The sequence below is a fragment of the Chrysemys picta genome, chromosome 20, assembly GCF_011386835.1.
Source record: "Chrysemys picta bellii isolate R12L10 chromosome 20, ASM1138683v2, whole genome shotgun sequence".
NCBI classification, from domain to species: domain Eukaryota; kingdom Metazoa; phylum Chordata; order Testudines; family Emydidae; genus Chrysemys; species Chrysemys picta.
In genome coordinates, this window is record NC_088810.1 from 15,044,605 (window position 1) to 15,069,731 (window position 25,127).

The 25,127-nt window shown below is 49.5% G+C and overlaps 2 protein-coding genes across 3 annotated transcripts in view; both read left to right on the top strand.

The window, feature by feature from the left end:
* The window catches only part of NDUFS2 (NADH:ubiquinone oxidoreductase core subunit S2), a 349,529-nt gene that overhangs the window by 249,788 nt on the left and 74,614 nt on the right, over positions 1-25,127 (top strand). The gene's annotated exons all lie outside the window — the stretch shown is intronic.
* LOC101943299 (intelectin-like protein) lies at positions 15,156-24,772 on the top strand. 2 transcript variants are annotated; one of them, XM_008170361.4, is made up of 8 exons: positions 15,156-15,404; positions 16,709-16,772; positions 18,554-18,730; positions 20,506-20,753; positions 21,134-21,292; positions 22,127-22,247; positions 23,013-23,116; positions 24,496-24,772. In XM_008170361.4, exons 1-8 carry the CDS (start codon positions 15,354-15,356, stop codon positions 24,646-24,648), a joined length of 1,077 nt encoding a protein of 358 aa, XP_008168583.2. In that variant the 5' UTR covers positions 15,156-15,353; the 3' UTR covers positions 24,649-24,772. The 2 variants fall into 2 exon arrangements, with proteins under 2 accessions (XP_008168583.2, XP_042699317.2); XM_042843383.2 differs by having other exon boundaries at positions 15,255-15,404; positions 16,643-16,772.

The window sequence follows — 25,127 nt, forward strand, 5'->3', positions numbered from 1 at the left end:
GGTTGGTGGTGCCGTGGGCGAATCTGCAGTTGATGACTATGGCGGTGCCGCAGATGGAGACAAGGATGGTGCAGCAATCATCGATGTTGTGGTTGGTGCCGAGATCTTCGACATCAGTGCAGTTGCCAGATGGGTCCACTGCAGCAGTGCGGAGGGTGTGCGTGGTGGCCCAAAGGATGCCGAGGCCACCAAGGCCAGTCTGGAACCCTGGCTCTTCCCCTGGTTCTGATGATAGGCCCAGGGAGTCCAGAAGGCCAACTGAGGAGCCAGCCACGGTGCCGGGTATGGCTGTCGGTCGCAGCGGGAGCGGGATCTTCTGCTCCTACTGGAGAGTGATAACTCCGTGTAAGGGTCCATCTCTCTCTCGCTCAGAGGGAGGCCACTCCGGCTGGCCCAGTCTGGTCCGGACCAGAGTCTGCAGAGTAGCCGGGAGCCCACGATAGGGCTGGGCGATCAACTGTCGCTACCAGGCTTCGGCCTGGGCTGGGGTAGCTCAAGTGTCAGCCCCTCAACCCTATCAGGGATGGCTCCGGCCTGGGCGGGGCCCAAGCAGCCCACAAACAACCAGTCTTTAAGGGTGGGCCCTGGCCTGGGTGGAACTCAGACAGCCAGTGAGCAAACAGTCTTTACAGGGCTGGCTTTAGCCCGGGTGGGGCCCTGGTAGCCAGCAAACAAACAGTCTCTCTGGGTGAGTGATAAGGGAGCTCCTGTCCTGGGCTAGAGTCTCCTTGCACTGTGTAGGGGGTCAGCCACCCGGGGTGGGGTAGCAGGGGAACGTGGGCCCACCCTACTCCACCACATCCCAGCCCAAGGCCCTGGCAGGCCCAAACAGTCTGTAGCCCCAGAGCCTACTGGCTAGGGCAGGCAATGGCAATTGGGGTTCTGACCCTCTTGCCAGGGTAAAACAAACAATCAGTCTGTAGCCCCTGGGTGGGGCAGAGCAAACTATCAGTTGATGGCCCTTGAGCCTCCTTGCTGGGACAGCTATTGGAGTTCTGGCCCTCTGGGCAGAGCAGAGCAAACAGTCAGTATAGCTCTCAGGCAGGCAAACAAACAGTCGCCACACCTAGTGGCCAGTGCGGTGGGGTAGGGGAACCCAGGCCCACCCACTCCACCAGGTTCCAACCCAGGGCCCTATGAAGCTCGGAGATTCCCCATTAAGGCTTTACACACTGACTCCTACTACATTTCCTGGGTCACTTCCTACCACTAGGTGTATCTCCAGCATTTCTCTGGTTGGCAGCGGCATGGCGTCCCAGTAGGTTTCCACAGTTGGCCGGTCGTCTGCAGCATAGTCCAGGTCCACGGCTTCCACTGCTTGGAGAGTCACAGGTGCCTCTGCAGGAGCCTGCAGGACACGTCCTTCCTCCTCCTCAGCCAGCTCAGACTGAGCTGGGCTGCCTCCTTTTATCTGTGCCTTCCACCTGCCGCATGTGCAGGGGACAGTGGGCATGTCCTCCTGGGCCCACAGTGATTGGTCTGGCCCCATTGGCCCAGTGCAGGGTCAATACACCCCATCAAATGGACCACACGAGTCAAAAGGGGAATTCATACTCTGGGGGGGGGGGGGGAGGGAGACAAATACTGACACTGTTAAGAAACTCTAATACATTATATGAGGTAAATATGTTTATGTTAATAATAAATTATTCTAAGTGCACTTGCGAGGTTTTCTGTTAAAGGAAGGGAAGGTAGTGAAAGATACATACACACACATGGCGGTGCATATGTGTACGAACTGCTAATGTACATTTCATGAAATAAAACCACAGCATTAAACTCCTTTCAGTATTCTCACTTTTCTCCATATGTTGTTTTTTCTGTCCTCCGATATTTACCAGAAAACTGAAGTTAATTTTTTGCTCTGATTTTTATCCATTTTGTATTTTTTATAGTAAACACTGATAAATTCCCAGGAATTTTTAAACACAATAAAACTGAATATGAAGGGCCTTACTCACAGGTAAACTGATAGCAGAAAATTTATGAAAACAAAGCTATGTATTGCCTCGATCTTTGAAAGATTTATACACGTTTACCTTTAAGCATGTGAGAAAATCCACTGATTGGACTAGCGTGCTTAAAATTAAGCACATATATATAAATCTTGGCAGGATCAGGACCTACATTTATAAGCAAGATGAGAAAATCTCATTATAAAGTTTAGTGCAATATCTGGTATCAGTTATTTCTCGTAGATAGAACAAAAAGGGTATTTAAGTAATAATTCCAGTACAGTTGCCCATAAAAAGCAGTTAATGGGTTTGCTATTATTATTCTAGAAGATACACACAATAAAGAAACAGGCACACATGCAAGGTCTGACGTGCATGTGCATCTGAACGTACTGATGAAGCTCTCGCCCACCAAGTACGCAAGCTGTTAGGAGATAACTGTTTAATGATCTGACACACTAAAATGGGAAGAAAATGAAAATCTGTAGGAGAATACGTTTCAGACCACAAGGAAGTATTCAAATGTTTTAAAAAAACAGGAGAAAAGGACGAAGTTCGGTGTATGTGCTGCAAATGGTGTGGCCCAATTATTAAATGTAAATATTTATAGCCTAATAGTTCTAAGTCTACAACAGTAAACAGTTTATTCAAATGAAAATTTTATTTGGGGATTAGAGATATATTGTTTTCTTAAACTCAGAGGTGGCCTTGTGTTTTGAGTTCTGTTTTAGTTCTGCAGCAAACCGTGTTGATGAACGGAATTCAAAGAATTAATCTACTGAATACTTGTTCCCCCTGTCTTTCCTTCCACCAAATAAACTCCAACATTTACCCAGAAAAATCATTAATAGTTTTTTGCACCTGTTTCACCTGTTTTTGTTGTTGTGGTAATAAACACTGATAAATTCCTGGGGAAAAGTAAATAAAATAAAAAATGAAAACCAAGGACCCTACAAACCAAGTGTGAAGGTAAAGGAGAAAGTGACAGAGTCTGTGACAGACAACACCGAATGGGAATCACTGGTGACAAGCTCTTTGCACCTGTACCTCCCTTGTCCATTAACATTGCTAATTGGGTACAAAGGAAAATAGAGCTAATAGCTGAGCAACGAACAATTGGGAATAATACTGCTTAGCCAGTAGAAACACCAGTGTGGGCTGTACCAGAGAAGGTGAACTTTGTACTTTAAGCCTAATATTGATGGAGGTTCAAATGATTACCCCCTTTGCAGTTTTGGGAATGAGCTGCTGGGTAATAAACTTGAAGAAGAAAGCACAGAAAGACAGGAATATCATAAAATCATAGAATATCAGGGTTGGAAGAGACCTGAGGAGGTCATGTAGTCCAATCCCCTGCTCAAAGCAGAACCAACACCCAGTAAATCATCCCAGCCAGGGCTTTGTCAAGCCGGGCCTTAAAACCCTCTAAGGATGTAGATTCCACCACCTCCCGACCCTAGGTAATCCATTCCAGTGCTTCACCACCCTCTTAGTGAAATACTGTTTCCTAGTATCCAACCTAGACCTCCCCCACTGCAACTTGAGACCATTGCTTCTTGTGTCATCTACCACTACTGAGAACAGCTGAGCTCCATCCTCTTTGGAACCCCCCTTCAGGTAGCTGAAGGCTGCTATCAAATCCCCCCTCACTCTTCTCTTCTGAAGACTAAATAACCCCAGTTCCCCCAGCCTCCCCTCGTAAGTCATGTGCCCCACCCCCTAATCATTTTCGTTGCCCTACGCTGGACTCTCTCCAATTTGTCCACATCCCTTCTGTAGTGTGGGGACCGAAACTGGACACAGTACTCCAGGGGTGGCCTCACCAGTGCCAAATAGAGGGAATAATCACTTCCTGCTATCTGCTGGCAATGCTCCTACTTATACAACCCAATATGCTGTTGGCTTTCTTGGCAACGAGGGCACACTGCTGACTCATATCCAGCTTCTCGTCAACTGTAATCCCCAGGTCCTTTTCTGCAGAACTGCCACTTAGCCAGTCGGTCCCCACCCTGTAGCAGTGCATGGAATTCTACCTTCTTAAGTTCAGAACTCTGCACTTGCCCTTGTTGAACATCAGATTTCTTTTGGCCCAATCATCCAGTTTGTCTAGGTCACTCTGGACCCTATCCCTACCCTCCAGCATATCTACCTCTCCCCCCAGCTTAGTGTCATCTGTGAACTTGCTGAGGGTGCAATTCATCCCATCATCTAGATCATTAATAAAGATGTTGAACAAAACTGGCCCCAGGACCAAAACCTGGGCACTCCACTTGTTACCGGCTGCCAACTTGACATCAAGCCGTTGATCACTACCCACTGAGCCCGACAATCTAGCCGGCTTTCTATCCACCTTATAGTCCATTCATCCAATCCATACTTTTTAAACTTGCTGGCAAGAATACTGTGGGAGACTGTATCAATAGCTTTGTTAAAGTCAAGATATATCACATCCACTGCTTTCCTTTGCTATGATGCAAAGGAAACAAATGCTGATATGAAAAGAAAGAAGCAGGGGAATGTAGCTAAGGCCTGGCCTGACCTGAGTAATTAACACAAGGCGGGAGGACTAATATTTGGAAGATAAGATTAGGGAAGGAAATAAATGATTCGGTGGCAAACAGAATATTTGTTCTAAATCAGATAAGTCAGGAGGCCAAGAAAAAGAATGTTTGAGCCAACTAAAATAAGATGGAAAACATTCAGGGAAGTATTTACTATGAACTAGATAAGAAGAGACAAATAATGTAGAGATAAGAGAAAGAGCAAGTCACATCATGGTCAGCTTGTACATAGCACCTGCTGCCCAGGGATTGGTTCCTACAAAGTAACCAAGCCAAGCCACATATGTGTGATGCAATGTACAGTAAATGCATTAGGGGCTACAGACTGTTTGTTTGCTTGGCCCCAACAGGGGTCCTGGGCCCTCCTTGCCGCAATTACCTGATCTCATAGGGAGTCCTGATGACTGTGTGATGGGGTGTACCAACCCTGCACTAGGCCAATGAGGGGCAACCCTGCCCAACATGCAGGGCCCCCCGTGAGATGTGGTGGAGAATGCGGGCAATGGTCAGGTCCTGTTAAGAGGACCAAAAGAGGAGAACTAGGTGAGAAACCTCCCACAGCTAGTATGGATACTGAAAAGGTACTAAAATGGATGCCAGAAAACCATTAGCAGCAGACTACCCAACAGGAGCAGCAACGGGCCCAGCTGCTACAGCAAATGGCTGTCCAACAACAACAGATGGCCCAACACCAAGAAAAACAGCAGCACTTGATCAGGGAGCTAGCGGCCCAATACCAAGTCCAACAGGAGCGACTGGTTCAACAGATGGCAGCGCTTCTACATGCACTGGGACTGCCTGGCACCACTGGGATGAGCTGGGGAACAGAGAGCACTCTGATAGGGTTACCAGTTAGACTGGCTACGATGGGGCCTGGACATGACCCAGAGGACTTCTTGGTCACCTTTGAGCGAGTCACCAGCACAGCCCGCTGGGCTCCTGAGCACTGGGCTACACTACTTGCCACATATTTGACTGGGCCTGCACAAACTGCCTACCGGAACCTAGACCCTACTGATGCTCTCGATTCTGCCGAAGTAAAGGCTGCCATCTTAGGTCACTCTGGGTTAGCCCAGAAACTTTCTGTGAGTGATTTTGACAGGAGAGATATCTCCCAGGAGCATGACTTTGTGCAGTGGCCCAGAGACTCTGAGACTATTGCTGGTGATGGTTAGCTCCCAAGATGTTGACAGGACCTCCAATGGTGGAGGCCATCGTCCTTGAACAGTTTACACAGATCCTTCCCCCAGGGGGAAGGAGTGGTGGTCCATCGACACTGTCCAATGACTCACAGAGGCAGTGTCTCTAATGGAGGATTACTTAGTTGCAGAGGGTCCTGGGCTACAGATGCCTAAACCAGGGAATCCCAGAAGCCGCCAGAAGGACCCATGTGAGAGACTGCACAAAACCGAAGAATGGAGATCCTGGATTAGACCTGGATCATGGGGGGTCGGTCCCAACCTGGAAGCTACATGGAATCCCAGCACGAGGTCCCAGAGAAAATGAACAATCGATGTTATGAGTGCAGCCAGGAGGGGCACTTCATATGTGATCGCCCTTTTATGGACTGTAATTATGGCCATGCCTGGGTAGCAGGCACTCTGGCTTGGAAGAAAGGTCCATCCAAACTGATAGTTACTATGCCGGTCAATGGCATTCAAGTAACAGATGTTGTAGACTCAGGGTGCAGCCAGATGCTCATATGGGCCAATCTAGTGAAGCCTTTGGCCCAGAAGAGACCCCTATATACCTCCAGTGCATCCACAGGGAGTTTTCAACACTGAATGGATGAATAAATACTTATGTACTGTTTCCAAAGACAAAATACTGTGCCTCATGTGTCGCGAAATGTTAGCCGTTCCGAAAGAATACAGCCTTCGGCGGCACTTTGAAACTAAACATCCTAATCTCGCCAAATTGAACCTAAATGAAAAAATAATTAAAGCAGCCAGTTTAGCGAAAAACCTTAGAGAACAGCAAATTTTCAAGAAAGTGAGCACTGAGAACGATACAGTTACTAAAGTAAGCTTTAAAATTTCTAAGGAAATTGCTGCTGCTGGGAAATGCTTCACAGAAGGCGAGTTTTTAAAAAAGTGTATGTTGATTGCTATATCTGAGTTATGTCCAGAAAAGAGGGGAATATTTGAGAATGTCAGTCTATCACGCATGACTGTACAGAGAAGAATAGCTGACATTTCTACCAATCTAAGTGATCAGTTAAAGCAGAGAGTCAGTGAATTCTGCTTTTACTCCCTAGCTATGGATGAAAGCACCAATTTAAAAGACACTGCCCAACTTCTTATTTTTATTAGAGGTATTGATAAAAACTATGAAATTACTCAAAAAGAATAGGAGTACTTGTGGCACCTTAGAGACTAACAAATTTATTAGAGCATAAGCTTTCGTGGACTACATCCCACAAGTACTCCTGTTCTTTTTGCGGATACAGACGAACACAGCTGCTACTCTGAAACCTTTGAAATTACTGAAGAACTTGCTGGCATGTGCTCCATGACGGGTCGCACAACCGGAAAAGAAATCTCCAGTGAAGTGATAAAGTGCATGAATGATAAGTCGGGATTAGATTTCACAAACTTGGTGGCCATTTGTACTGATGGTGCTCCAGCTATGTGCTGAAAAAATGTTGGAGGAGTTACTGTTCTTGAAGAATTTATCGGGAGATAAATAACCAATCACTGCATTATACATCAGCAGGTTTTGTGTAGCAAAGTCTTAAAATTTGAGCATGTAATGTCAGTGGTAGTTTCCATTGTAAACTACATCCGTTCTAGAGGACTAAAACATAGGACATTTCGAGCCTTTCTTGAAGGGGTAGACACTGAGTGCAATGACTTAATCTACCATACAGAAGTGAGGTGGTTGAGTCGAGGAAGAGTGCTCCAGCGTTTCGTTGCTTTGAAAGAGGAGGTAGCGAAATTCCTAGAAAATGGGCCAATAAAATTCCCAGAGCTTGAAAATGAGTGCTGGAATCAAGATCTCTTTTTCTTTTGTGATATTACAGCACACCTGAATGATCTCAACATTCAACTTCAGGGGAAAAAATCAACTTATATTTCAAATGTGTGCAGCAGTGAAAGCTTTCAAAATGAAATAGAAACTTTTCAGAAATCTGCGGTCAAAAGGTGAAATGTGTCACTTTCCCACTTGTGCACAGCGTATCCCTCAGCACAACCACGCCGAGTTAGGAGAAAAATACGCAAAGCACATCAATCTTTTGATCAGGGCCGGCTCCAGGCACCAGCTTGGCAAGCTGGTGCTTGGGGCGGCCACTCCGGACAGGGGCGGCAGGTCCAGCTATTCGGCGGACGGTCCCTCACTCCCGCTAGGAGCGAAGGACCTTCCGCCGAATTGCCGCCGCAGATCGCGATCGCGGCTTTTTTTTTTTTTTTTTTGTGGCTGCTTGGGGCGGCCAAAACCCTGGAGCCGGCCCTGCTTTTGATTGAAGAATTTGACAGAAGACTTACTTTGTCTAAAGAAAAAGACGTCCAGTTGAAGCTGATTGAAGATCCCTTTTCTGTGGATCCACAGGAAGTGCCACTAGATTTGCGGTTGGAGGTTATTGAACTTCAGTGTTTGTCAGTTTACCGAAATAAGCACAGAGAAAGCAGCTTGCGGGACTTCTACAAAAGTCTGGACAATGAAGTTGCGCTGAAAACGTTCAGCATTTTTGGAAGCACTTACATATGTGAACAAACATTTTCCATCATGAACATGAATAAAAACAAGCAATGTTCTTCTCTGACTGACGACCATTTGGAAGACATTATGAAAATATCCACTTCAAATATGACCCCCGAATATGACAAGCTTGTTGCCGAAAAGAGATGGAATATTTCTCATTACATTTGCAAGGTAATTATGAAAAGTACAAATGTTTTCTTTCAACGAAACAGATGTTTTTCATTTTTCCATGATTCATAAAAAAATTAAAATAATTTAAAAAATTGTTTGATTTAATTGAAAAATTCTTAGTAAAGTATCACACACCCTCCCCCCACCAACCTTCCTTTTTGGCCCACAGCTGTTTCAGTGGGGTGGTGCTGGGGAAGGAGGGTTTGTTTCCGCGGGGCCGGGCGGCGCTGTGAGTGGGGTTGTTTCGGCGGGGTGGTGCTGGGGAAGGAGGGGTTGTTTCCGTGGGGCCGGGCGGCGCTGGGAGTGGGGTTGTTTCGGCGGGGTGGTACTGGGGAAGGAGGGGTTGTTTACGCGGGGCCGGGCAGCGCTGGGGGGCGGGGGGTGTTTCCGCGGGGCCGGGGGGTTTCATCCCTCAGCTGTTTTCTTTGGAGTAATATGGCCCTCGCCGCTTTACGAGTTGTGCAGGCCTGCTTTAAGCTGAACCCCCAAGAAAGCTATTTTGGGTGCTTAGTTTTGGAATTGCTCTTTTAAAATCTAGCAAAAGCCTACGTTCCAGGTGTATTTTCTTTCTTTTTATTTTTAATAAAATTTACTTTTTTTTTTTGGTAAATTGGTTTTTGGTGTCCTAAGAGGTTTGTGCATATGTTGTTTAATGAGCTGGTGGCAACAGCTAATTTCCTTTGTTTTCTTTCTCAGCTCTTCCCTGGAGGGGGCGTGAAAGGGCTTGAGGGTACCCCACAGGAAGAAATTCTCAAGTGTGCCTTCCTGGGTTCCAAAAAAGGGGTTTTGCATTTGGGTGGTGGCAGCATTTACCAAGCCAAGGTCAGAGAAAAGCTGTAACCTTGGGAGTTTAATATAAGCCTGGCGTGGCCAGTATTAATTGTTTAGAATCCTTGCGGGCCCCCACCTTCTGCACCTGAAGTGCCAGAATGGGGAATCAGCCTTGACAGGATGGCAGAGCGGTGGGATCATTTGGAACCAGAAGCACAGGCCTCAGGATTTTAAAAGGACACATTTTTCCTTTTGGCTGCTTGAAAGTCAGGGAGGATTTTTCTCTTCTCTTTTCTTTGCTGCCTGAGGGGGAACAGACACGCCAAGGGATCAGTCTGCAAAGCCAGTGAGTCCAACAAGCAGTTTATTTATTTTTTCTTTTCTAGCTTCGTGGCAACTAAATAGTTAGGCTAGAGTAGGGCAACTTGTGCATGAGGTTGAGGTCAGGCACCGAAACCTTAGAAAAAACAGTCTTCCCAAAGCAGCATGCCATGGAGAACACAGACCCAGATCAAGCCCAGACATCCAGCTCCATGATGCAAATGCAGGGAGGGGATTGGGGAAAGGAGACGTCCCTGGGGGGAAGGGTCAGCCCTCCCGAATCCGAGATCCTGGTGCCAAGATGGAGGGATGCCCTTAACCCAGACTGAGTTCTGACTGTGGAAGACAGGAATTGTTTTGCCTTAGAAAATCCCCAGACTTGTTTATATGCCACAACATTCCACATTTCTTCACCAATTTGTTTTTTCCTTGCCTTTATATTGTTTGCTGCAATTAGCTGGTTAATTTTTAGTTGTAGTTGGTTAAACGGATTAGTAATGTCATAACACTGTAAATGGTGTGCTGTTTCTTCATTACCTGGGCCCTTAACTCCATGAATTACAGGTTCAGAGATAATTTCTGCTGCCTGCTGGTCAAAAGAGTTAACGTTTTGTTATATGCATACACACATACACATATATAAACATAGTGTTCATATCACCTGTTTGAAATAGGTCTCCAAATTCAGATAATCTTGCAATATACCCAATAATTTCATCTAGATTTTGGAGTTGAAAGATATCAAACTGCAGAATAGTCTTTTGCCCAGCTCTTGAGTCTTGTGCACATTCCTGATAAAATACTAGTATATCAATTAACAAAGAAGTATACTGCAACAACACAGTAGCCAAATTCATACATATTTCAGTGATAAAGATTTAAACCACAGGCACATGAACTTTTTGGTCAATAACATACATTTTTAAACAACACTTAAACCTGGCCCAGGTAGTGGTTTCTGTAATGTCTCTGTAGAGCAGGGGTGGGCAACCTATGCCACGCGCGCCAAAGGCGGGACTCGAACTGATTTTCGGCGGCACTCACACTGCCCGGGTCCTGGCCACCAGTCCGGGATGCTCTGCATTTTAATTTAATTTTAAATGAAGCTTCTTAAACATTTTAAAAACCTTATTTACTTTACATACAACAATAGTTTAGTTATATATTATAAATTTATAGAAAGGGACCTTCTAAAAATGTTAAAATGTATTACTGGCACACGAAACCTTAAATTAGAGTGAATAAATGAAGACTCGGCACACCACTTCTGAAAGGTTGCCTACTCCTGCTGTAGAGGATTGCATACTCAATGATATGACAGACTGAAATTAGTTGACCAGTCTGTTATATATAAAGCAGTTCATTATTCTTTTCCTGATGCCTGGGCGTTTCTTCACTGCACACTGATAGCTTCCTACTCCTGGGGGAATTCGGTGCCAAAAAAAAAAAAAAAATTCTGCACCCAAAAAAAAAAAAATTCGGTGCACAATATTTCAAAATTCTGCATATTTTATTTGTCAAAATAACACAATATAATCATGCCAGTTTCTATTATTTTGGTAATTTATTTAAAAATACCTGGCAGCAATTATTTCTGTAACAATACGGACAACGAAAAAGATGCAGGAAATGTTTTCTGACAAATAGATTCCTTACTAGGTATATTAATACAGAACTCAGAGTAATAATTCATTTAAACTACAATACAGAACTGCATTTAACACCCCCTTCAGAAGCAGTGCAAAGGCTTGGGGGAGTCAGGGGTAATGGAGGAGCTGAGGGAGAGGTAAATAATTGCTGGAGGGAGCCTGGGTGTGAATTTGGAGGATTGTTGGGTGTGGGCAGGAGAAGTATGGAACAGGTTTTTCAGGGAGGGGGCAGGAAGAGATTGTTAGGGAGCCTCCACCATGCAGTCAGACACATCTGCTCCTGTCCCCATGTGTCCCTGCACCCCCCATACACATATGTCCTTGCACCCCCCCACTCAGCCACTCATCCTTCCTAGTCCCCTTGTGTCCCTGCATCCCCCTCCCTCCTGTCCCCATGTGGCCCTGCACCCCCACAACCATTCAGACCCTGCCCCAGTCTGCCCCCCAGTAGACCTTCTGAACCCCAATCTGTGACCCCCCCCTCCCAGCAGTCCCATGTGCTCCACATTGTCCATCTCCCCATATCCCATTCCTCCTGACCTGACCCCATGGGCAGGGCACTGTGAGGAAGGCAGCCTCTTTCTCTTTCCTGTCCACAGCTGCAGCTGCTCCTCCCCAAGAGCGGCTGCTCTGGTGCCACAGTGACCACTGATGGGCAAAATGTGTAACTGAAACACCTTTCTGGCAGAATGTGTTTTCTGAGGAAAAAAATTCTGCACAGCACATGAATTCTGCATGTGTGCAGTGACACAGAATTCCCCCAGGGGTAATATTCTGGAGTCATGGGTCTGTGGGATGCACCCTGAAACAGTTTATGGTTAGCATAAAAAAGGTTTTTCTTGCTTGTCCACCATAAACTTATCTAGTTCTTTTTTGAACCCTGTTATGGTCTTGGCCTTCACAACATCCTCTGGCAGGGAGTTCCACAGGCTGACTGTGGGAATAAAGGGAAACAAGAAGACTTTTTATCAATACATTAGAAGCAAGAGGAAGACCAAGGACAGGGTAGGCCCACTGCTCAATGAGGAGGGAGATACAGTAACAGGAAACTTGGAAATGGCAGAGATGCTTAATGACTTCTTTGTTTCGGTCTTCACCGAGAAGTCTGAAGGAATGCCTAACATAGTGAATGGTAATGGGAAGGGGGTAGGTTTAGAAGATAAAATAAAAAAAGAACAAGTTAAAAATCACGTAGAAAAGTTAGATGCCTGCAAGTCACCAGGGCCTGATGAAATGCATCCTAGAATACTCAAGGAGCTAATAGAGGAGGTATCTGAGCCTCTAGCTATTATCTTTGGAAAATCATGGGAGATGGGAGAGATTCCAGAAGACTGGAAAAGGGCAAATATAGTGCCCGTCTATAAAAAGGGAAATAAAAACAACCCAGGAAACTACAGACCAGTTAGTTTAACTTCTGTGCCAGGGAAGATAATGGAGCAAGTAATTAAGGAAATCATCTGCAAACACTTGGGCACCTGGGCCAAATCCACAGCTGGTGTAAATCACTCCATTGACTTCAGTGGAGCAGAGACAATTTACACCCTCTGGGGTCTGTCCCGCTGTGTCTTGCCTGGTATATACAAGAGCCAGGACGGGGCTGAACCGAGGTCCCCTGCCTGTGCCTGGGGGAAGTTCTACGTGAGGGTCAAAGATCCTGCCAGCACCGACCCACAGCAGCCCCACCCCAGGCTGTAATGTACTGATGATGTGTGTGTGTGTGTGTGTGTGTGTGTGTGTGAGAGAGAGAGAGAGAGCCTCAGTATAATGACACACTTTGTTCTGCTCACCCAACACTCTTCCTCCAGGTGCTCACACCAAGACACTCCCTCTCCAAAGTGCTCCCCTTAACCAGCCCCCACCATGTTTTCACCACAAACTGCTCCCTGCAGTGCTCACATCCCATCCCCAGATGCTCACGCAAACACACTCCCCCGGCAGGTGTTCACCCTAAACTCCTTCCTCCAGCTGGATACTTGTAGAACGGTTCCCCTCCAGGTACTCACGGAAAAGCACTTAACCCAGCTGCTGAACCAAAACCACTCCCCCCAGGTGCTCACACTGAATTCCTCCCCCTGAATTCCTCCCCCTAAATTACTCCTCCTGGCTTCTTACCTCAAACCAATTCCTCTTCTGGGTGCACCCTAACCACCCTCCTCCACAGGTGCCTGGCATTAGATCAGGGGTAGGATCAGTTGTGCGGGAGACAGAGCTAGGCGTGATCCACTTCGGGAAAACCCCATAAGCCTGGTCTCCTTACTATCCTCACCCTGACTTCAGATACACTCTGAGCAACAGACTTAGAGATTGAACCTGTGGCACCCCATGTGTGAGCGCCTTGGGGCCGGGCTCCCCAGAAGGAACTGCCAGTGCCAAAGTTTTTGCAGAGTTGGAAACAATCATGATTTTACCCCAAGTCTTGAGATATTTGCAGTTTTAATTAAAGCCCCAGCTCCCAGAGCCACATTTGCAGTTAAATAAAACGTATGTTTCAGTCTATCCGGGTTGTGGAGAAAACCTTAAAACAACCAAAGGCAGATCCCCCCCCCCCTCCCGAATGTATTATTTTAAAAAAAAATCTTTAATTTTCAAGGCCTGACTTGTGATTTTTGAACACGGGATTGACGATGCTGCAGAGAGGTCAGGCTATAAAAGTGATTGGATTTCCTGGTGCACATCAACATCACTCCATTGACATCAATGCTGCTATAAAGGGATGCTTAATTTTTTTTATCAACATTTTTCATAAAAATTGCAGCTTCATCACTTACTAAGCTGGGCCCAAGCAAACAATATGCCTTTTGATGCAGCCAAATGTAAAGTCATGCATCGAGGAACAAAGAATGCAGGCCACATTTACAGACTGGGGGACTCTATCCTGGGAAGCAGTGACCCTGGAAAAGACTTGGGAGTCCTGGTGGGTAATTGCTGAACATGAGTTCCCAGAACAATGCTGTGGCCCAAAGGGCTGGTGCAATCATTGGCTGCTGTAACTTTCTGTTCTCTGGGCTAACCAAGGACTTTCCAGGCTGTGTTCCAGACTTCTCATAAACCCCGCTGCCTTTACCACACTGGCTGAGAGTCACTGCACATTGCCAATTTTGTAATATTTAAAAACTGGACACTCCAGCAGGTGTGCTGGAACCTCCCCCATCCCGTCCCTTCCCCTGAATCCTCACCCCTGTTCACTCCTCTGCCTCCCTCTCTCCTTTGCTCACTGCTTTTCCCCTCTCCCCCTGCCTCTCCTTAACTCTTCCCAGGTGGGACAGACTCACTTGTGGAGCCAGAGCTGGGAGCTGCAGCCACCTGATGCTAGCAGGAGGTGGCCCCAGCTGAGTAGGGGCTGGTGTAGTTGATTGCCTCCACAGCTCCCCTGCCTACAGTAACTGGACTTTGGCTGTCCAGTCTGTAGATCTGACCAGACACTGTCACGTCCCCTTTTCGACCGGACATTCCTGTCGAAAACCAGGCACCTGGCCACCATACTGCACATGGTGAAGGTGGGGGTGCATTGCTCCCTTTGGGTGTTCAAGTCTCTCTCAAGTGTACAAATCAGGTGGACTCGCCGAAGCGAGCTCATGGTGCACAGTGGAGTGCTTAAGGCTCCGAGGTTCGGTCTAAGGAGGTGGTGAAGTCAAGAGGCTTACCGTAGTGAGAGTGTGACCCTAAAACGGGTCTGGGGCACTGAAGGGGTCCTCCCAGCGACCGGTCCAGAATTGATCAAGAGCACCTGACCTGTGGATCTGTGACAAAGGGCAGAGATGCTGTTTCAATGAAACCTAAATAGCAAAGTTCCTGCTTTAACCTGCCTCGTTATTATAGCAGTGGAGGATCTACAGAGCTCCAACTTCCTTCTTGGCTTCATCAGGACCATTCAACTCCACCACCTGAATCAACATTCAGCCACAGCATGCAAATAATTAGTGATAATGCAGTAATATCCGTCCTGCCATATGCTTTTGCATCAAGACGGAGTTTCCTGGGTGGACTGCCAGAGGTTGTTTGAAGGGCAATACATTCAGATACCTGGAACATGAACTAGATTTGATCCTGTTTAACGTTTTCGCCGGAAACGATCTCCCCAGCTCCTGGGTGGGGAGTCTGGAGAGTTCTGGTATTTGTAAGTTGTGTTTGCTTTTCTTGGGTGGCTCCACTCCCTATAAAAGGTTAGATCTGTGACTGGTGCAGCAAAGGAATCGCTCTGTCTCCCTGGCCAGAAGCTTCGGATGCTGAAATCTGCAGTTAGACGCCTCAGCGACACTGGAACTGGGAACCAGGTGAGTCCCGACCCTTCCCCTTAGTACATTCCTCAGTGATGTCACGTAGCAGTAGTTGTGATATGTCAACACGACAAATAGTAGCTTTAAAAAGCCCAAGACGTTGTTGGTTTCTTTACAGCTGTAAAATGAGGATAATGCTACTGAGATCCACTCATGAAGAGCACTAGGCATTATTATTGCATAGCATCAGCATGGTTCCATCTGGCTCCCCAGCACACACCAGCCTCAATGGACTTATCCTCAGAGCACCCTGGTGAAGTAGGGACGGTTCTCACCCCTGTTTTACAGCTGGGGAGCTGAGCCCAGAGAGAGCCCATCACCAGCCCGAGGAGTGAGTGACAGAGGGGGAATTGAACCCAGCTCTCCTGAATCTGAGCCTTATCAAGCCCCCTCTGCCTGCCGCTAGCACTGGGTAGCTGTGCTGCAGGGCCCTTTGGCTGGGCTCGTGAAGCTGTGGCCATGCAGTGGGAGGGAAGATGCCAGGGCATGAGTGAAATGTGCTGGCGTCGGTTCTGCTGCAGAGCAAGGAGAAAGACTCCTAGAAAAAGGTCTGAGATGGGACTTGGGAACCGATCCCCTCACATCCCTTCTCTAGACCTGATCCCAGTGCCGACTGGAGCCAGTGTGAGGCATTCCATTGACTTCAATGGGCTTCAGGTCAGGCACTATCTGCCTCAGTTTCCCCATCATCAAAATGGGTATAATGAGACCTGTCCACCCTACAGGGGTGATGCGAGGCTCAGTTAGCAGAGGGAGTGCAGGGGGAGGGCTTCTTCTGTGCACATGAAGCTACTTGGATTCCTCCCGGCCCAGCTCACCTCAGTGGGCTCTGAAGATGAAAACTGCTCTAAGGATGTCACTGCAAGGCCATCCCCACTCCGGCAAACCCCCATTGAACTCATGGGCAGCAGGGAGTTAGTGCCATGGGCAGGTAATGCAGAGAGCCAGGGCAGCCCTGGGAGCTGGAGATTTGGGGAGGAGCCGCCCCTCCCACCGCATGCTCTGTGACACTAACTAGCCCCAGGGCCAGCTCCAGGCACCAGCGTAGCCAGTAGGTGCCTGGGGCGGCCAATGAAGAGGTGGGCGGCACGTCCAGCCGTTCGGCGGCAATTCGGCAGCGGGGCCGTCACTCCCTCTCAGAGCGAAGGACCTGCCGCCGAATTGCCGCCAATCGTGATCGCGGCTTTTTTTTTTTTTTTTTTTTTTTTTGCTTCTTGGGGCGGCAAAAACGCTAGAGCCGGCCCTGACTAGCCCCAGCCTGGCTATTAACCAGCTGATCTACTGTTTTCTCTGCTGCAAAGTCAACAATGAAGCAACTCGCTCTCCTGCTGCTCCTCATCTCAGTGACCAGGGCGACCCCTTGCGGTAAGTGGCTGTTTCGTTTTCCTCTTCTGGGAACTAATTCTCCCGAACTCTGACCCTGCCTCTGGGGCCAGGGCTGTGATACATGCAGGGGAACAGCTGGGCGGGTTGCTGCAGGGGAGGCTTTGCTGATACACAAGTGAGGCAATAACGACCCCAACTGGCAGGCAGCCTCCTTCCACCCCTGGTTCATAAGGAATCTGCTCCAGTGAATTTCTTCTGTCCGTGTTCTGGAGTCAAGATTTGCAGAGGTAGGTGCCTAAAGGTATTAGTTTTATTACTCAGGGTTATGGATGCACTTAGGCGTCCCAATCCTGGACCAGGCCGCTGTCGCGCCAGGCGCTGTACAAACCCAGCACAGGAAGACAACACCAGCCCCAAAGAGCTGATTGTCCAAGTACAAAAACTTTGACTCTGAAGCCAAGAGTTTCAAAAGTGATGAGTGATTTTTGGGTGTCAATCTTGAGACACCGTAAAGGGGCCTCAGATGTCTTGAGTTGGGCACCCAAAATCAGTCTGAAAATCTTGGCCCCAAAAGACTCCTAAAAAAGTGACCTGATTTTCAAATGCCTGAGTCTCCAGCCGCTCACACTCCAGCCAGCTCTGCAACCTAGCCCCTATGTCTGATTCTAAAATCTATAAAACTCTTCTGCTGCTGATTTAAGGATGTGGAACAGGGTTTAAATGTATATATTTAAAATGCATCCGTTCCACTTTAAAGTCCCTGTGTGGGTCCCACCCAGAGCATTTATACCTAGACACATCTGCTCTGCCCCATCACAGCGTTGTGCCCCATCCCTGCCCCCCAGGGCTTGGGATCTCCACTGGGCACCAGGATGACAAAGTGTCAGCAGCTCTCATGATTTGTCACGAGTGACAGCATGTCAGTCGGGGCACAAGCTCCACTCGCTGCGACATGAGACGCTCCAGCCGCCCCCTTGGAGTTCACCCCTCAGGAAGCTGGCAGAGCCTCTCCCCCTTTGCTCCCCTTCTCACAGGAGGGGGCTAAAGAGCACAGCAGCTCAGCGCAGTTCCACTTTCCCCTCCCCTCCTGTGAGCAACAGGGACAGGACGGTTCCTCTGCTCCTCCCCCTCACCCCTGCAACACCCAACCTGGGAAGGCAGGAGGGGATGGGGGTGCTGCTGCAGCCCCCTAAGCCTGGGAGGAGTGACAAATCCTAGGAGCTGTAGGAGGAGCAGAACTGATGGGATGCTTGGGGGAGCTGGGCAGATGTGGGGCTGGGGGCTGGATAGGGACAGGACGGATGTGGAGCTGGGGGCAGGGCTGGATAGGGGCTGGGCGTAGCACCGGTAGGGGGCTGAACTGATTTGAGGGCTGGGGGACAGACAGAATTGATGCAAGAGGCAGATGTGGGGGCAGATCTGATGTGGGAACTGGGAACAGGATTGATTTGGGGGTTGGGGTGCAGCTTTAATTGCTGGGCAAGGGAAGGGCATGTGGGGGGTGAGAGTTCCTGTAGAGGGGATAAAATCCCCTTCCCCGATACATTTGGGAGAGTAGGAAATACTAAATGTCACACTACTATGAGGAGGGGCAGTGGGAATTCAGCTATCAAAAGGCAGACTGAAAAAACACAATATAGTCTTTCAATAAAAACCCAAATTCATGATTTTGGGGCAAAACATCCTGGTTTTGGGAGGTCTAATTCATGATTGTGATATCATGAGTTGGCAATGCAGCGGAAGGGTGGGCTCTGCTGTTCTGGCCCCATACATGGTAACAGAGAAAACTCCTAACTAACCCCAAGTCACCCCCTGTGCAGCCAAGAGTGTGGGTACTGCTGAACTGAAACTCGCCATCCGTGACCTGCTGGAGAACTGGAAAGACACGTCCTGCTCCCACAGTGGCCAGAGTGGCCAGAGCGACCAGAGCTACCAGAGCTACCAGAGCCTGCCCCGCAGCTGCAAGGAAATTAAAGCCACCCGGGCCGGGGCTGGAGGTGAGTGCGGAGGAAGCATCCCTGGACCTGCAGAAGCTGCTTTGCCTCTTCTGGGGCCTGCTCCAGCCCCAGTGTAAAGGCCACAGCTGGATCCAGTTGGTTCAGATGCACCCGGGCAGCTCTGTGCTGGGAGCAGGGGCACCTGCCTGCCCGTGGGCACAGTGGGGAACCGCATTATCAGAGCTGGCTGTGAGACACTCTGCTAGCCCTGCCAGCCCCAGCAGGCGGGAGCTGTGCTGCAGCTGACAGCTCCCTCCTGCTCCAGCCTGTCTGCCTTGTCAGCAAACTCCTCAGGGCACAACCAGCCTAAACTCGCCTAGCCGGTAACTCAGTGAACTCCAGCCCCCGAGCTCCGCGGAGACGTCTCTCTGCAGCGCACAGCCCCTAGCATTGCTCAGGACAGGAATAGCTTGTTATCTTGACTGGAGCTAACAATCACCTCAGTTCCACCAAAGCACAGGGTTGGGTTAGAGAAACAGTCAAACCAGTTTATTGTAGTAAAGCGAGGGAGGTTTGAAGTGAGTTCCAGTAGACGGGCTCCAGACAGAAAGGGCTCCCAACAAACAAAAGTAAAACTACACTTTCTAACGGCAAAGACGTAACTTCACAAGGTTTGTTCCAGGCGTTTTCTGACCAAACTTCCTTTCCCAGCAGTGGCTGGTTAGTTCTTAGTCAGGATCCCCACAGAGTCCCAAGTTCTGCTTTTCCTTGTCTCCTGAGGCGAAGGATAACTTAGGAGTTCACTCCCCTTTCTTTATAGCCCAATAAACCTTTGAAATGGATCCAGCCAGCGTTCCTGTTCCTCCTGGGGCGGATACTGGTCTGTCTTCGCCCCACTAGTGATTTCTACAGGGCAAACGAGATCTTTCTGCTGCCTCCCATACAGATGAATCACCCACTGAATTTGGCCACCTCTGGTTTGAGCAGGGTTTCTGGAACAATTTGTATAATGGGGGTGCTGAGAGCCACTGAACCAAACTGTAAACCCCATATATGATGGAAACCACTTCAAGCCAGAGGGTGCTGCCACACCCCCAGCACCCCTAGATCCAGCACCTCTGGGTTTGAGGTGTTGGCCCCTTTCCTTTGTCTGGAGAAAACCTGTTTATCAACTCTCCTGACAACTGATTTAAATGCAGTTTCAGAGTAGCAGCCGTGTAGCTGCTGCTGTGTCAGTCCCAGGATAATACAGAGATAAGGTGGGTGAGGTAATATCTATTACCAGACCAACCTCTGTTGGTCAGAGGGAGGCGCTTTCACAGAAGAGCTCTGTGTGGCTCAAACACTTGTCTCTCTCTCACCAACAGATGTTGATCCAATAAAAGATCTTCCCTTATCCCCTTGTCTATCTGGTTACAACACATTTTACTCATAATTCCAGCATACCCGGATAATCCTTTGTGGGTGACCGTACAAACAAAGCCAGTGTAAATTGTGTCCACAATTTGTAGCGCTGTAACTACACCGGTATCATTAAAGTGCTACAGCTTGTGTGTGGAAAGGCTCAGTCCCCGACTTTCGGAGCCCCTGTAATTTGCACTCACTTCCCGCTGCCTAGGGGGCTTTAGTGTCCCTGAGAATCAGGCCGCTCTGCTCCCGGATGCAGGGGCACGTCTTGCTCCAGTGACTCTGGGTTTGCCCCCTGCTGCAGCGCACTAGAAGCTCCTCACCTGGGCGTTTCCCTTTTAATGGCTGGCTCCGAGAGGGCCCTGCCCCTTTCCCCGGCCCTGGCTGACCAGCTCGGTGCTCCCCCCTTCCCGCCCCGTCCCCTGCAGATGGGATTTACACCCTGCGCACCGAGAACGGCGAGACCTACCAGACCTTCTGCGACATGACCACCAAGGGGGGTGGCTGGACCCTGGTGGCCAGCGTGCACGAGAACAACATCTATGGCAAGTGCACCAATGGCGATCGCTGGTCCAGCCAGCAGGGGAGCAACGTCAACTACCCAGAGGGAGATGGCAACTGGGCCAATTACAACACCTTCGGCTCCGCGGTGGGCTCCACCAGCGACGACTACAAGGTGGGGTCCCCTTCTCCATGGCCAATAGCTACCTGCTGGGGAGAGAGGGTGCGTTAGATGTGGTTGAATGCACATGGGCAGGTGGGGGACATGGGCATGGGAGGTTATATGGAGGGATGGTCCAGAGGTCAAGGTGCTAGCTGAGGGCTTGGCAGCCCTGGCTTCCATTCCCTGCCCTGCCACAGGCCCCCTGTGTGACCTAGGGCAAGTCACCTAGTCTCTGTGCCTACGTTCTCCCCCGTACAATAGGGATGGTGCTTCTCTGCCTTGTGGGGCATGAGCCACAGCTGGGGAGGTGCCCAGATGCCCTGGGGGTGGGGGTTGCCGGGTAAGTACCAGGGATGTGGTTAAGAAGTTTCAGCTGGGTCCTCGCTTTTCAGAACCCTGGTTATTATGATCTGCAAGCTGAGGACCTGTCCGTGTGGCACGTAACCAACAAGACACCCCTGAAGGAATGGAAGAACAGGTCCATCCTGAGGTACCACACCGAGAACGCCTTCCTGTCCTCAGAGGGGGGTAACCTCTTCAAACTCTACCAGGTGATGGCACGGAGCTGGGGGCTTTGGAGGGGCATGTGCAGGAGGGACCGGGTGGTTCTGCTGGCCCCAGTGTAGATGGAGGAACTGAGTTGGGCAAATCCTCAACATGCTACAAATGCTCCATGCTGGGGGGCCAGAGGCTGATCATGGGACAAGGATCCTTCCCCTCAACGCATTGGAATCTGACCATGACCTTGGTGTGAGGTGAGCTGGCTGGTCTCAGCCACTTGCTGGTGTTCACATCCCAAACAAGCCACCCCCCTTGTCTCTGACCTGCTGGCAGACTCAGCAGAGGGGCTGAATGGGCCCCAGAGACTGACCCCACCTCACGCCCTGGAGATGTGGGGGAGCCATTGGACAAAAGTGCTTTGGTGCTAGGCCAAGCCCTTGACCCACCCTTGAGACCCAGCTTTGGGGTTCAGTGTCCTAGCAGTGGCATCTCCTCAGTGCCAGGGCAGCGGGCAGTGGTGCTGATTCTCACTTATTATCATTTACTGCCCGCATTGTGCCAACTCCTAGCGAACACCCTCCTCCCTCCCCCCGCAGACCAGGGCCCCACGGTGCTAGGTGCTGCACAGACCCAGAACAGAAAAACAGTCCCTGCCCCAAACAGTCTGTGATAAATCCACCCCAAGGGGCACCTTGACATGCCAGATTTCCCTGCCGACTTCTGGGGTCACTGTGCCCCAGGACTGGCCTGTGTGGGAGGCGGCACTGACTGAACTAATCACCCAGCGAGCATGTGTCAGTCAAGGCTGCCTTGTCTGTGCTGGAGCTGCCCTGCCATAGGGATGGAAACTAACACTGGATTCTCGCTGCGTTTGTGTCTCCCAGAAATACCCAGTGAAATACGGCGCTGGCGTCTGCAAGACTGACAATGGCCCCGCCGTGCCCATCATCTATGACGTTGGCGATGCCCAGCAAACCACCAACTATTACGCTCCAAACAGCCGAAGTAAGTCTGCAGTGAGCGTGTGGGTTCTGCCTCTCCACCTGCACTAAATTCTCATAGAGTATTTCCCGTAGCTCCCCAGTGTCTCTGCCCCCAACATGCTATAAAAACTCCAGGAGGTTAGAAAACATTTACCAGAGCTCCGCTCCAGACAGCTCTCTCTGAATTTAAGCCCTGGGCCTGTCGTTTCAGTCTGAACATCCTTCGCTTTAGAGCAGTGCTACTCAAACCTCAGTGGTCCAGGAGGCAAATTAGCGATCAGCATTACCCAAAAGAGCCACAGGAGTGTGAATTCATTGTTTCATTTACTATTGTACTAGTCATATTTAAACAGCACAATGGGAAATATTTAGTTTATAGATATATTTATTATTCTCACAGCAAATAAGTTAATAACTTAGTGCCAGTTGATAACTTAGTTGGTTATTAACATAGTAAAAACATCACTCATTTAGAGAAAGGGAAAACGATAAAACAAGAGAGCAAATGGAAAATCCCCAGGAGAGAGCATGGTGTGTTCCCCACTTTAACATGCTACATGGCAACTGCACACAAACCAGCTCTTAGGAATTTAAAGATGCCGTGACAGTGACAGATCTGTGAACAGCCCAGCTGAGCCTCACAGTTCCTGATCATTTGTGGGACTGGAGTTCCTGATCCTTAGTCCCCGGTCATTCCCAACGGGACCAGCTGGGATCAGAGCTCTGTCCCTTCTCTCCACCTGTCCATGGCAAACAATGCTCCTGACCTGCCCTTTTCTGTCACCAGCTGAATTCATCGCTGGCTACATCCAGTTCCGCGTGTTTAATAATGAGAAGGCGGCCATGGCTCTGTGTTCTGGGGTGAAAGCGAATGGCTGTCAAACCGAGACTGTGAGTATCTGGCCAGCGTGGGGGTTAGCTGTGGAGCAAAGGCCAACTGATCGGCCTTGGGGCGGCCTAGTGTAATTGTCAGAGCTGCTCGGCTGCACAAGGACCCTTTTAGCTCGGCACTGGTGCAGGGTGGGTTCAATTTGTATCCCCTGTGCCAGTAGGGACAGCTGTGCCCACAGAGGCAATCATCCCCCAGGACAGGCCAAGGGGGATGGATGTTACATCTCTTCTTTGGGGGACCATGTTGGGGGGGAACAGCTCACAGGGGCTGTTGGCTGCTGTGGGCACTTTGCACCACTGGGAAGTCTTTCAAGGTGTAATTTCTGCCAGCAGGGGGCCTGCAGCCCAAGCTTTGGCCACGGGTAAGTTGGGAGTGAATCAGACCCACTCACGGTCTGCTCCTGACCCAGAGAGGTCCATGGGGCGCTGCGCGATCGCATTTGTAATAATAATCCCTAGCTCTGGTATGGCTTTTTTTGTCAAATCTTAAATGCTGCACAGAGGAGTCAATATCATCATCCCCATTTTATAGAAGGGGAAACTGAGGCATGGAACGGCACAGCCAGGAATAAAAGCCAGATCGCCAGAGTCCCAGTCTAGTGCTGTATCCACTAGGCCACACTGCCTCCCCAGGTCAAGACTCGATTTCTGTTCTAGGGTGTGAAATACAGGTGGCTGATACTGCACCAACACAGCCCCTTCCCCAGCAGCCCCTTCTCTGGTGCCTTCACAGATCCACAGATGCAAAGGCCAGAAGGGCCAGTATGATGGATCTTGTAGTCAGACTTCCTGCATGGCACATGCCAGAGAACCTCCCACAGGGATTCCTGCATCAAGCGTTCTGGCCCCTGCCAACCTTCCCAGTGCAGGTTTTTCCCAAACTCTATGGTAAGGTTGAACTGTGAGCTCCTTGGGGCAGGGGCTGTATTTCTATTCTGTGTGGTACCCAGCACCAGAGGGCCTGCCCAGGACTGGGGCTCTGAAGTGGTACTGCAATGCAAACAATAAATAACAACACCACCACTCAATGGCCTAAACCAGCCCTGCCCCTTGTGCAGATGTTCACACCAGTGCGAAGGGAGTGGCAAACGCTGGCATCTGCAGGCCCTTTGCACCAGGGTAAATGACTGCACAAGAGCCAGGGCAATGGAGACTCTGGTCCCAAGAGTTAGGAAGGGATTTAAACCCTCATGCTTCAGGGCATTAGCTGACCTCTGACTGTAGGAGGTCAGGAGGTAACTTACTTTGTGGGCAGATTATTCGCCAATGGGCCATTGCACGGTTTCTTGTGACTTCCTCTGAAGCATCTGGCACTGGCCTGGAGACAGGAAAGCGGCCTGCTCTGCTCCCATCTGGCAATTCCTCTGTTCTCTCCCCAGTACTGCATAGGTGGAGGAGGGTTCTTTCCAGAAGCGAACCCAATTCAGTGTGGTGATTTCCCTGCCTTTGCCTGGGATGGCTATGGAACCCATCGGAGCTGGAGCGTATCCAAGGAGATGCTTGAATCCGCAGTGCTGCTGTTCTACCGCTGAGTCCAGAAAGGCTGGCGTGACCCAGTGAACAACGCTGCTTCGCTCCAGCCACAGCTGCTCCCTGGGAGGAGCATTATGGCCTCAGCTGTGGTCATCTGTGATTCAAATAAAGAAAGTGAAGTGAGCCGGGGTCTTGGTGTGATTTACTCCCCTTGTGACCCAGAGAGGGCTGAGAGGTTCTCAGCACCAGTCAGGATCAGGCACTGCTTTCATTACGAACACCTGGCCCTTAGCTAGCGCTCTGGGTCCCTAGATCTCAAAGCACTTTCCCAAGGAGGGCAGCGCACTTTTCCCCATGTTACAGATGCAGGGAATAAGGCCCAGGAGGTGATGACGTTGTCATGGCTCCCGAGTTAGCTGCATCTCTGACCCCCTCATGTCTCCTTGAGGGACTCCCACCTCGATGTCAGGCCTTCAGCTGTCACTCTTCTCAGGGCTGGATTCTGCAATCCCCTCCCTCCAGAGTGGGGCCAGGGCTA

Bases quoted from the DNA above. Each gene is read 5' to 3' on its own strand.
- LOC101943299 (XM_008170361.4), top strand. From the start codon at position 15,354: ATGCTGAAATCTGCAGTTAGACGCCTCAGCGACACTGGAACTGGGAAC. The intron at 15,405-16,708 runs GTGAGTCCCGAC...TCTGCTGCAAAG, and splicing joins ACACTGGAACTGGGAACCAG to TCAACAATGAAGCAACTCGC. The intron at 21,293-22,126 runs GTGATGGCACGG...TGTGTCTCCCAG, and splicing joins ACCTCTTCAAACTCTACCAG to AAATACCCAGTGAAATACGG.